This window comes from Emydura macquarii, unplaced genomic scaffold (assembly GCF_026122565.2).
Source record: "Emydura macquarii macquarii isolate MOO-44397 ecotype Brisbane River unplaced genomic scaffold, CSIRO-AGI_Emac_v2 contig_2680, whole genome shotgun sequence".
NCBI classification, from domain to species: Eukaryota; Metazoa; Chordata; order Testudines; family Chelidae; genus Emydura; species Emydura macquarii.
In genome coordinates, this window is record NW_027132817.1 from 3,472,799 (window position 1) to 3,486,626 (window position 13,828).

The 13,828-nt window shown below is 38.7% G+C and overlaps 1 protein-coding gene across 2 annotated transcripts in view; it reads right to left on the bottom strand.

The window, feature by feature from the left end:
* KHDRBS2 (KH RNA binding domain containing, signal transduction associated 2) overlaps positions 1-13,828 on the bottom strand; it is a 542,753-nt gene that overhangs the window by 156,240 nt on the left and 372,685 nt on the right. For both annotated transcript variants that reach the window (XM_067565543.1, XM_067565544.1), the window contains one exon: positions 10,504-10,699. In XM_067565543.1, the coding sequence (XP_067421644.1) occupies positions 10,504-10,699 (196 nt within the window). The remainder of the gene's footprint in view (positions 1-10,503; positions 10,700-13,828) is intronic.

Below are 13,828 nucleotides of genomic sequence, written 5' to 3' on the forward strand. Positions count from 1 at the left end.
TTTTCCTCTCCAGTCTTTCACTTTATTGCCTCAGAGCCATTACCCTGAATCTTCCTCTTTTACTGATTACTCATGTCTTTAAGAGGCCTTCAGGTCAAATCTGAGGTGCTAAGTTTTATAACAAGATCAATTTTCACAACATTTTACTGCAATTTTAAAAAATACACTAAATCTGCAGCTCCCGTAAAATATAACAGATCAGATTATTTTAGAAATGAACATACTTGAGAACCATATGAAACTAGTTATCTGACACTGGATTTACAACATTAGCAGGAATGACAAAAATACTTTAACACAAGCAACACAGAGAGTGCTAGAACTATGGAAGTTAAAGCTGAAAAAGACTTCACATCATCCACATTATCCAGTCCTTCTCCCTGCAAATGCAGGATTGTTCTCTCCTGAATATTTTCTAGTGGATTGCAGTCAAGTTTTAAAAGTCCCAAGTGATGGGACTTCTACCATTCCCTTTCAAAGTTATTATATTTATCCTAAATTCTCCCTGTCTTAATTTCATCCAATTACTCCTATCTATCTAAAATACACAATACTAGCGCTATGCTATATTATTGAGGAAAATTAGATACTACTAGCAAAAGTAGGTAGCTTTCTAAAGTGTTGGTAACACGACATTCATGCACAAATATTAGGAGATGAGGTCATTAGTCATTTAGCAAGATTCTCACCTTACATAGGGCCTTTCATCTACGATTCCATTTGAAAAAACAGATACTTTTTTGTTAGTATCCACCTGCGGCGATGCTCAATTTAAGTGTGCTGCATCACATGCCTATCTTTCAATTAAAAAGGCAGGTGGGGTTTGAAATTAAAATAATCTGTTTCAACCCATCAAACCTAATCACAGGAGAATGGCAGAGCATCTTAAACATTCAAGTTTAAAGAACTGCAAGAACTGTTAACTTCCTCCATACTTGAGCATATGGAAGATGCATAATCGAGATTGCCTAACTTACTTTAATCAAGTAGTTGCTCGCTCTCTCTCGCTCTCTCTCTCTCTCTCTCTCTCTCTCATTGTAGAAGACCAAACACACTAAGTATCCTCAGAAAATGACAACATGCATCAATATCACAGGTACAAGGATGATACACAGAAAATATAAATAACTGCCAAAACGCTGAAAAAGAGAGCCAATAAAGTTGTCTTGGTAAAATAAAAGATTTATTCCTTTCAAACATTTTGTCTAAAACACTTTATGTTTCTACCTCTTTCCAGACAGAGACAGACACACACTCTATAGCCCTGAACCTGCAAGCGGACCCCAGTGACCATATAGTACTTCATTGACTTCAGTGGGGTTCTGGCAGGCATAAGAGTATTTCCAAATGGATTAGATGGCAGAATCAGAGCATACATATGATACAGCTAAAGACAGACAGGTGTGCATTCATCTATATCAATATATATGGATGTATTCAGAAATCTCTACCCACATAAACACTTACGTATGTGTGTGTTTGGGGGAGAAGGTAGTGTATGTGAGGGTATGTGAAAATTCAGACAATATTAGATTTTTCAGCTTGTTTTGTATGCCAGAAAATGTTTAGCATATTGTTAGCACAGAGAATGGAATTTGTGCACACACAGTAGTAAGACAATATACCCACCACTCTAAGTGAAAAGTTATCTTTTAAATGCAACTGAACCCACAGCTGCAAATGCATTACATACACTCAGGGAGAAAACTGACTACAGAACAAATGTTAAAGTTATCAGGCCTTTTATTGGACCAAATATTCTTTCCTCTCTTTTGATTAGCCTGAGTGACTATTATGTTCATTTTTAGAGGCAAATGGCTAAAAGCCTTGTCAACACTTTCTTCCATCAAACAATGAAGTAGATGTGCATTCTGTAACAGCTTTGTCTTCAATATATACTGGTAACGGTGTTTAAAATGGGTTTTGCGCCATAAGAAGCTTTTCTAAAGGTGTTAGATGACAACAAATCATGAACAAATCTCAATGCCAAATATATATGGTCTATAGATGATAAAGACATTCCGTAAAAGGAAATAACCATCAACGTTTAAAACATCTACTTCTTCTTAAAAACGATAGTCCTGTAGCACCTTAAAGACTAACAAATTTCTGCGGCCATAAGCTTTCGCGGGCTGCAACCCACTTTGTCAGATACATGAAATGGAAATCACAGATAGGAGGTATATATATATATATATATCCAAGGGTAAGAAACAACAATGGGGAGGGCAAGTGCTAACAAAGTCAATTCAGTTAGAGTAGATGAGGCCTATTCATAACCATTGATTAGAAGGTGAGAATGTGTGAACAGTGACAATTACTTCTTGTAATGAGATAACCATTCCAAGTCCCTATTCAGACCCAGTCTGATTGTGTCAAGTTTGCATATGAGTTCCAGTTCTGCAGTTTCTCGCTGAAGTCTGTTTTTGAAGTTTTTTTTGTAATAGTTGCTATACTCACCTTCTAATCAACGGTTCTAAATAGGCCTCATCTACTCTAACTAAATTGACTTTGTTAGCACTTGCCCTCCCCATTGTTGTTTCTTACCCTTGGATGTATATATATACCTCCTATCTGTGATTTCCATTTCATGCATCTGACAAAGTGGGTTGCAGCCCACAAAAGCTTATGCCAGCAGAAATCTGTCAGTCTTTAAGGTGCTACAGGACTCTCGTTGTTTTTGCTGTATACAGACTAACACGGCTACCCCTCTGGTACTTCTTCTTAGATTTCTATATACCTACAACACTATTTGAACAGTCCATAAGTGCTAATTCAATACGATTCTTGAACTACAATTTGTCATATTATTGCAGTGTATTTGTTAATCTACAGTAAACATTACTTATAAATAAACATAACACATGAAGCTGTAATACTCCATTAATTGTTTGTGTAAGTAAGAACTGTATGTACTTATATAATCAGCAGTGTGTTTGTATAATATACTAGAACCTCACTAAACTCCATTTTAATGAGCTGCAAACCTGCCCTGAACATGGACATTTGGTTTGCAGTTCACTGAAGACCATACCAGTAAGATTCTGTTGACATGCTGGTGGCAGGGTTGGGGTGGGTGATATCAAGCTTCAATGAGGGTTCTAGTCCCTCTCCTGGCTCTCCATAATGGCCTGAGACAAGACTAGGGATCTCATAACTGGCTGCTGATGCTGATATTCACTAGTCTGTGAGCTTCAGAAGTCTGCAAGCATCCTTAATCAACATTAGCTTTCCTTTATTACTGCAGATTAGTGAGATTCTACTGTGTGTGTCTATGGCTCCTGGGCCTCATTATGACCCTTAAACTCTTGTAGTCCAAAATAATGTCAACATTTTTCAGTGCCTATGAATGATCTAGAACCAGATGAAAATTTACAAAATGTTTAAACACTATTTGTGCAATTTTTCCATACCTACTGAAATTATGCAGTAATAGAAGTCTTCAAAGAAAGCTTGTTCACACTAGACTAACAACTTTATTTCTTCAACAAAGTTCAGATAAAGTTTGAAATGAAACATCCTCATTTTTTGGACCATCCAAATTTGGCAAGTACTCCTCCCTATCATAAAAAGCAGAAAACTGGCTGAGAGAAAGTTACGATTGATAGTGTTTAGCCAATTATGAGCCAAAAAATAGCTTTGCATAAAGTCTATTTACTATTTGGCAGATTACTAAGTAATCAGTTGTGTGACAAGTAATGGATATTCGAAAACTAATTTTGTTCATAAGTCCCTTATTAGTTAGTTGGATTGTGTTTGGTCATCAAATGGTGTATTATGTTATGTAGATGTATAGTATGTTGTTTTTTTTTATACAGGATCTCTATGTATATAAGGATACACAGTAGGAATAATTAAGGATGATGTGATGGCCAAATGTTCTATTAAGAGTTGTCCTTCATATAGATCACTATACAAAAATATAAATATTTATTAGGCTGTTTTTGTATTAGCATAGTGCATAGCAACACTTCCTATAAGGCTGTACCAGCATTTTCTTTTAAATTCTGTCTGGCAGTGGGAAAAAGGAGCTCCTTGAACTAGAAATTTGGCTTCTAATGTCTCAGTTAGGAAGGGTATTCTTGTTGAAAAATATGGGAGGAAATACTTAGGCTTTCACTTCTTAAAATATTTTTTGAGTTCTTGTGGCAGAGATGTATACATTAGATTATTATATAATTTTGTGACTGAAGTTTTGCTTATGAACTACAAATAATCATTAGACCCAAACCAAGAAGTTCATTGAACAAAGTTGATTTAAAAAAGGACATTAAAGCTGTGACAAATTCATGAAGGTGAAGATTCAGATATCTGGACTCAAATAAATTGGCACTTTACTCCATGAGCAGTCCCATTGGCTTCAGGAATAAGGTATTATTCTGTGTGATAAGGAAATTAGAATCTCATCTGAAACCAGGACATTACACAGTTCAGCATGAAACCTCTAATACGACAGGTACTTAGACTGATTGCTCACTGATGAGCTGTACATTTCCTTTCTTTCTTAATTCTATATTTGTGGGTTTTTTGTTTGTTTGTTTGAAGTGAATCTATCTGCTATATCAGTGGGCCAAATTATCCTTTCAATTACACTTGTGTGAGTATAACAAAAGAATTTAGCTTGATCTCCATACCTCCATGAAATTATCATTCAGAACGTTCTTCTAAAGTCCAACATATAGGCTTCCTGATAATATAAGCATCACACTGTTTATTGCTATTACAGTAAAAATACAATTTGATTTTTCAAGTCATAGCAGATATTAGTCAAATATAGCTTAGCTCTTTACTTAAGTGCCTTGAGCATAAAAGCTAATCAATCATATTTAATCAACATGCTAGTCAGCAATGCAGATGTCCTTGTCTAAAATTTCAGCTTTATTCAAATAATCTTTGGACTCGGTATATTTTTTACCATTTTTAACAGTCAGAATGGCCACAGGAAAAAAGGATTATGAAAATCATAGTTTAGAACTTGTAAAATAAATTCATATTTGTATATAATTGTGTTCAATCTTTTTATTCTTTTAAATGTATTTGACTTGGAATGTTTCTCATCAATTGTCCTGACCCCACTTCCCATCAAAATCCATAGTGAGGGTTGCAATTTACTTCAAATGTGGGGTAGATCAGGCATCAAAATCTCCATTTAAAGCATAAGTTAAGGAACTAAGTTGGATACAAATATATAATGAAGTAAAGGTGCAGGTCTTTACACTGGGGGTATGTCTATACTGACGGCGGCAAAGTTGCTGCCATCAGATCAACCTACCTGGATCAATTGAGTGGTCAGTGAAAACCCACTCAATCGATCCAGAAATCAACGCTGGTAAACCACCCCCTCAAATGGCGTAGCGCTGCATCGACGGGAACGTGGTTCCCATTGGCACAGTGCAATGAAGACACCGCACAGAAGGGAAGCACAGCAATCGACGAGAGTTACGCAAGCTACTCTGTGTAGCTTGCATAACTCCCGTCGACTGCCGCCGAATCGCCAGGTCAGTGTAGACCAGGGCTCAGTTTCTATCCACACCCTAGGTTGCAGCAGATGCAATTTATTTCAAAACTATATATGCTTCAGCTTAAATATTAAACAAAAGCTTCCACAAGCACAGTTTGGGGATCATAATCGCAAATGAATATTAGCTGTTCTTTTAAAAAAATGTTAAAATGTGACACTGTGTCCCTTATTTGGCTATTCATTGTCTGTGCTGTAGTGAATAAACAGTAGTATAGTTGTTCTAGTTACTTTGAAAATTAGCAATTAACCATTAGAACCTAGAGTAAACAGTTGAATGTGACATTTGCTTTCTTTCATTTTAAGTATCTTGTAATGTGCATCACAGTGGAAGAACAGCATGACATTAAAAGCACAATCTCATTCCCTGTGGTTCTTTTTAGGGACTTTCTGAAAAGCATTGTTCTCCAATCACTCGAAAAGATAAACAAGCTCTATCTTTTGTAGATATCAAGAGAAATGTTTATCTAGTTCTAAAGGTAAAAGGCAAGAAAGAATATTTACATGGAAAGCTGCACCTCAACCTAGTATATGACTCTCAAGAGCATTAGCAGACTGATCTCTACTTGAGAACCTATCCGCTGTGGAAAAGATAATCATCATATTTTGTGTGTGTGTGTGTTGGATCATGTCCTTAATGCACCATTTCAGCTGAAATGAAAGCACAAAATTAATTTACTCTACCACGCTTCCACTCTACTTAAGGATTAGATGGGGGAACATCAGACTCCCCTGTAACATGTTCTCTTATCCAAACAATGAACATGTCAGGCTCTTCCCACAGACCCACTGTTAAAAGGAATGTATTTGTTAGCATCATCACCTAGCTGAAACTTCATATAATATCTGCTGCGGAAAAGATAATCATCATATTCATTTTATAATAAACATTTCTATTGATATCTACAAAAGATAGAGCTTTTTTATCTTTTGAAGTGAGTGCAGAATGTGTTAAGGACGTGATCCAACATAAAATGGATATGATGATTATCTTTTCCACAGTGGATATATATATATATATATATATATATATATGAAGTTCAGCTGAGTGATCATTCTAAACACTGGGTGTGTGGGAAGAGCCTTACATGAGACATGTTCATTGTTTGGATAAGAGAACATTTTAAAGGAGAGTCTGATGTTCCACTGTCTGATTCTTAAGTAGAGTGGAAGCGTGGTAGAGTAAATTAATTTTGTGCTATCATTTCAGCTGAAATGGTGTATTAAGGACGTGATCCAACACACACTTAAGTTACTGGAAAGATTTCACTGGCTTCAATGGGCACTGGATCAGGTTCTTCATATTGTGGGCTCCTCGCTATTTAGTCCAAGGATGAAAATTCAAATCAGACTTGGATATATTAGATAAATTTAATCCAGGGATTTATTTAGCTTTGAAACTGAAATTGCAAATGCTACTAGCTTTTGCGGGGGGAAGTGCTGAGGAAGGTCTAATCTCTGTGTAGATCCCAGTCATAGATCTTCACAAAATGAAAGGAAGAACCACCAGGATCTGCTGAGTCAAGGACAACTGATAACACAGTTCCTAAATGGCTTCTGCATCAGGGGAGGTAAAAACGCAGCTCCAGAGTCAAATGCCTTCCACAAAGTAACCTGAAGCCAACTATGAGTAGTTTCCAAAAGTCTCACCTTGGTTATTAAATATTAAAATATTGTTAATTTTCCCCACTCTATTTCAGGTAGATGATAACAAGTGAAAGTTCAACAAGACATCTTAACTGACAATGAAAAAATGAAAGGAGTGCAATCCTCTTTCACGGGCCTCATCAATAATGGTGATACTGAAGAACTGAAGTACTCTAAGAGCTCATTTTTATTTGCCATTTCCTACAGGGTCACACTACAAGAGAAATGTTGCAAGAGATTGCCACAGAGTGCTAGGCAACAGCAGCTGATCCAGCACTCTGATCACAACTTCAGTTATGTCCCACACATACCTGAATACGGGAACTGTGCCAAACTGATAGTTTGGAGATAACTTTTAACTTTCTCCAGCCTAATTACCTCTTTAACTCAGAAGGTACAAAGGCAAAGCAAGGAAGTGCAAAAGGGAGAGAGAGAAAGTAAAAGAGCGGTAGGCTGGTAGAGCCAAGGACCTCCCCTTCTGGGGTCAGGAGCCTTAGAGCCACACGACAGTGCTAAAGCTGATGCATGATCTGTAAAGATGGTGGGAATAAACTTTGTAAATAAATCACTGGGTGTTTTCCCTGAAGGTCTCCGAATAGTTTGTCTGGAAAGAAGCAGGAGCGGATCATGCACAGAGGTGTAAACTGGTCATCTGCTCTCTATTATATAAGTCTAATAATTGCAGTCACTCTTCTATAAACATGAATTTACAAGATGCAATTAAAATGTAATTCAGTCCTTTCCTTGATATGTGAAAAGTTTCTGCCCAATACAATGTACAATGTTAATTTAATTTATAAAATCCATTTTGACAAATTTTATGGAGCTGTCTTTTCATTAGCTCTAACTCAGCATTCTATTGGCATTCTAACTCTCCTAATTCAGGCTCTTTAGCATCCTTCCAGTAACAGTATAGAACTATACAGTTCACTGGTAAATCAATACCCTTAAAAAGTTCCATAAGTGAGCCGCAGCTGCCAACTTTCAGTTTCATGTATACTGTATAGTTACTAGACATGGAAATAAATATTAAATGATAATTAAAATCAGTTCACATATTGTATTTGTGAAAGAAAAGATTATGAGAGCCTGATCCATAATGCATTTTGTGGGGAACCACGTTTTGTGGTTTTCTATAAAATAACCAGTAGCCTAAGCTCAGAAGATCAGTTTTCTTATAATAACTTTTAGAGTGCTGTTTTAACAGCTAAAGAGATCTTCAGGAGAGCAGTGTTGATGGATTTTGGGTGCACAATTATTACTTTTTAATTCACTATCAAACGTTTATACCTAATTCACTGTGCGGTGCATAGAAAACAAGCCTTTTAAATCCAGAAGCTGCAGAACATTTGTTTGTTAACCACTCCATTCAGATTAAACAAATACAAATCTTTATTTAAAGTTCATGAAAGTTTCAGTGGTTTCTTTTTTTCTCTCTCTTCCCACATGCCTGTGTCCTTTACCCTAGCAGCTGGCCTTCATGAGTTCTCTAGAGAGTCAATTTCCCCATCTCCCAATAATTGCTATGTGTTTGGTGAATGCAGGCAGTGAGGAAAAGGCAACCGGGAGTCCCATTATCCCTGTTCCTGCACAATCCCCTCATCAGAATCCCTTTCTGCTCTAGGAATGGCCCTCTTCCTGTCCTTCCAGTTGTGAAAGGGAATCACGCTTCTGTTGACTGCACTTTCAAAATGTTGTCGGTAGGTCACCCAAGTTTCACATCCATAAAGGCGTGTAGGTATGACAACTGTCTTATAGACCTGAATCTTGGTGTCTTTCCATAGGTCACAATCCGTGAAAACACATTGAAGCAATTTCCCAAAGGAAGCACTTGCACATTGGATCCTATGCTGAATCTCACTCTCAGTTTTTGCATGTTGAGAAGATTGGCTTCCAAGGTAGCAGAAGTGCTCGACTGTGTCCAAAGTCTGTCACTCAACAATCATTTGTGGTGATCACGTGCAAGACCTGGGGTAGGTTGATACAACACTTTAGTCTTCTCAATATTAAATGAAAGTTGTAGACATTGGTAGGCTTGTACAAAAACATCAAGTGTGGACTGAAGGTCATTCTCAGTATGCGTAAGGATAGCACAATCATCAGCATGCTGAAGATCAATAATGGACACCCTGAGGATTTTAGGCTTCAAGAGGAGACACTAAAGATGAAAAAACCACCCATTATCCTCTGGAAGATCCTTCGCATCTAGTGGGAAGATTACAGTACTAACATCCTCACTGAAGCCAATGTCATCAGCATTGAAGCAATGATTCTTATGCACCAACTATGCTGGGTCAGACGTGTGTGGATATCACATTTTCACCTCCCAAAACAAGCTCTCTACTCTCAACTCACCTGAGATCTTGTGTGGTCAGAGGAAACGCTACAAAGATACACTGAAAGCATGTCTTAAGAAAACTGATGTGGGCATCATAAGCTGAAAGGAGCAAGCCACCAACCAACCTCAATGGTGCCATATCGTCCATCAGGTAATGGCCCACTTTGAGGAGAAGCGTCTTGCCCTCAAAGCTAAAAAGACTTAGAGAAGGGGAGGGAAGCTTGGAACATCTGCCCTACGGCAGGGTGGTGGGGCTAGAAGATTCTGCCTAGCAGGAAGGGTGGTTTCAGGGGGTCAGTAAGTTTGGACACCCCTGCCATAGTGTGTGAGAGGACTGAGCACTGGACAATTGGTGGATGGATAGCTAAAACAGCCACCAAATGAATCTGCAGTGAACTCAGCAAGAGACTGTAGTACTTTAGGTGCAGCAGGTAATCAAGGACCTCTCTGATCCCAGAATGATAACAGCTCCCGTTGTCACTCTCAGTTTGTAAACCTTATCCATTTACAAAGGAAGTTGGACCTAGCGGAGTCCTTCCTACTACTAAGGAGTACTTGTTTGTACACCTGGAAAATACTCCACTGGTGTCAATCAGCAAACATCCATGGAGCATGGGATCTGGTACAAGGTTGAATGCTTGTTCTGAGCTAGGAGTTTGGACTTTGTGTGCATTTCCCCATCATTCTTTTCCCCATCTCCATTTATTTATATTAAACTATTGCAAAGAAATATAAAGATATTGGGGATAGCTCAACCTACTCCTACCCAAAACTAATACTTGTAAAATTAAAAAGACACCATCAAATTATTCCAATCACTTAAATCACAGTTTTGCATGCACAGTATATAGCACAGATAATATACACGAACTACCCATGCCAGGTATGTGGTACAGGGCAGGCATATATTGGATTTACTCAGAGTCCTCAAATACAGAGGAACCTGGAAGTTGCCAAACCAGTTTGGCTCATATCTGTTATCAAAACATAGATTACTTACATATTCTTCATAGGCCTCAAGTGCTGGAGGAGGGGGTGGTCTGTAGCCTGGGACTGCTGGAGTTCCTCTTGCTCGAGGGGTGGGAACCCCCCTGGCTACAGGAGGAACTGGGAGTGCTCCACGTGTCACTGGTGTCCCCCTAGGTGTTTGGGCACCTCGCCCAGGTGGGGGAGGAGGAATCGCTACCCCACGTCCTCTAAGAAAAACAAAGATGTGAAATTAACATATTGACATGTACTTGAGGAAAGGACATAATTGTCCAATCTTAAAGGCTCTTATTCTCTTATCACAGTTCAAAACACCACATAACCCAAGTTTGTAGTAGCACCTGAGAGTTACACTGCTAAGATCTTTGAGGATACATCTGAAAATAGCTCAAAAAGAAATATGTCAGTAGGTTCCATGAAAAGGTAATACTTTGTACGGACCTAGCACCTTTTGCATCAGATTCCCTTCTCACTTGCCCTGGTGCAAACAAGTAATTTCATTCAATTCAGTGGAGTTGCGCCAATGTAAAACTAGTGCGAGGGAAGAACGAGGCCTTTCACTTTCAGATCTCAAAGCACTTTACCATGGTGGGCCATAATTATGATGCTCATTTTACTTCTCGGAAACTTGGTAAACAGAGATTTAAGCCACGTTGGGTATGTCTACACTGCAATGTAATTCACTTAGTGAATCTCAAATCAGTCAATTATCTGCACTGATTGCTAACCCTAGGGTTAAGAATTTTCTAACCTGGGCCCAAACCTAGGGTTCCAGTGTCCACACTGCAGCATGTAGACCTGAATCTTATCCCTGACTTCCTAGTGCCCTATCAAAATGTGGCTGCTCTAGGAACTGGCACATGAAATTGCAAGCCCATTAGCAAGGATTTTTAATAAATCTGTAAACTCAAGGGTCATACCATATGACTGGAGAATTGCTAACATAGTTCCTATTTTTAAGAAATGAAAAAAAGCAATCCTGGTAATTATAGTCCTGTTAGTTTGACCCCAGTAGTATGCAAGGTGTTGGAAAAAAAAATTGAAAGAGAAAGTAGTTAAGGACATCGAGGTTAATGGTAATTGGGACAAAATACAACATGGCTTTACAAAAGGTAGATCGTGCCAGACCAACCTGATCTCCTTTTTTGAGAAGATAACAAATATTTTAGACAAAGGGAATGCAGTGGATCTAATTTACTTAGATTTCAGTAAGGCATTTGATATGGTTCCACTTGGGGAAAATTGGTTAAATTGGAAATTGGGAAAATTAGTTAAATAGGAAAACATGGGGATTAATATGAAAATTGAAAGGTGGATAAGGAACTGGTTACAGGGAAGACTACAACAAGTCATACTGAAAGGTGAACTGTCAGGCAAGAGGGAGGTTACTAGTGGAGTTCCTCAGGGATCGGTCTTGGGATCGATCTTATTTAACCTTTTTGTTATTGGCCTTGGCACAAAAAGTGGGAGTATGCTAATAAAGTTTGTGGATGATACAAAGTTGGGAGGTATTGCTAATACAGAGAAATCCCGGGATATCATACAACATAATCTGGATGACCTTGTAAACTGGAGTAATAGAAATAGGATGAAATTTAATAGCAGAAAGTGCAAGATCATGCACTTAAGGACTAACAACAAGAACTTTTGCTATAAGCTGGGGACGCATCAATTGGAAATGACATAGGAAGAGAAGGACCCGGGCGTATTGGCTGATCACAGGATGACTATGAGCTGCCAATGTGATGTGGCCATGAAAAAAGCTAATGCTGTCCTAAGATGCATCAGGCGAGGTATTTCCAGTAGAGATGGGGAGGTGTTAGTACCGTTATACAAGGCGTTGGTCAGACCTCATCTGAAATACCATGTGCAGTTCTGGTCTTCTATGTTTAAGAAAAATGAATTCAAACTGGAACAGGTGCAGAGAAGGGCTACTAGGATGATCTGAGGAATGGAAAACCTGCCTTATGAGAGGATACTCAAAGAGTTTGACTTGTTTAGCCTAACCAAAAGAAGGCTGAGGGGAGATATGATTGCTCTCTATAAATACATCAGAGGGATAAATACCAAGGAGGGAGAGAAATTATTTAAGTTCAGCACCAATGTGGACACAAGAACAAATGGATATAAACTTGCCATCAGGAAGTTTAGGCTTGAAATTAGACGAAGGTTTCTAACCATCAGAGAAGTGAAGTTCTGGAACAGCTTTCAAAGGGGAACAGTGGGGGCAAGAAACCTAGCTGGCTTCACGACTGAGCTTGATAAGTTTATGGAAGGGATGATATGATGGGACAGGCTAATTTGGCAATTGACTGATCTTAGGTTACTAGTAGTAAATATGCCCAATGGCCTGTGAAGGGATGTTAGATGGGGCAGGTTCTGAGTTACTACAGAGAATTCTTTCTGCATGTCTGGCTGGTGAGTCTTGCCCACATGCTCAGGGTTTACCTGATTGCCATATTTGGGGTTGGGAAGGAATTTTCCCCCAGGGCAAATTGGCATAGGCTCTGGGGGGTTTTCGCCTTCCTCTGTAGCATGGGGCATGGATCATTTGCTGGTGGACTCTTTGTACCTTGAAGTCTTTAAATCATTATTTGAGGAGTTCAATAACTCAGTCTTAGGTTAGACGGCTATTACAGGAGTGGGTGGGTGAAGTTCTGTGACCTGCGTTGTGCAGGAGGCCAGACTAAATGATCACAATGATTCCTTCTGACCTTATAGTCTATGAGTCTAGGGCAAATTTCCTGTGGGCTTCATAGTGGAAGTGGGTCTTAAGGAGCAATATGAGTTAAAACATAGTGGCCTTGTGATCCAAGTCAGAGCGATACGTAGTTATAGTAAAAGCATGAAAATATCACAGAGAGTCAGGTAATACTGGGAAGGATTCTGCAAGCCAGTGTGTAAGACACAAATTTCAGCTACTCCTATTAGTACTGATAATTTATACACCAAATAACAAGTTATTTGTTGAATAATATTATCCACTATGGAATTAACATTGCCTGTAGCACAGACTGCATTCATTTTATCCCCCAGTGAATTTGCAATGATAATGGCTCAGAACTTCTAATACAAATAAACAGCTCATGCTGCACATTGGGAGTGAGTGCAAAGGTAGCTTTTGCATTTCCTCAATCTGGAGCAGGGTGCTCTGAGTTACACCTGCTGTCAATTACCCCATGGTAATTATCTGTTAGCTTGGACTCCACATAACTTAAGGTAGCTCCAGATATGCTGCCTATGCAGGCAAAACTGACTCTGTCATCAGAGGAATCCCTTACCTTTGATGGTTCTTCCAAAGCAAGATACACTGGCTCTACAGCAAGATTCTGACAGCA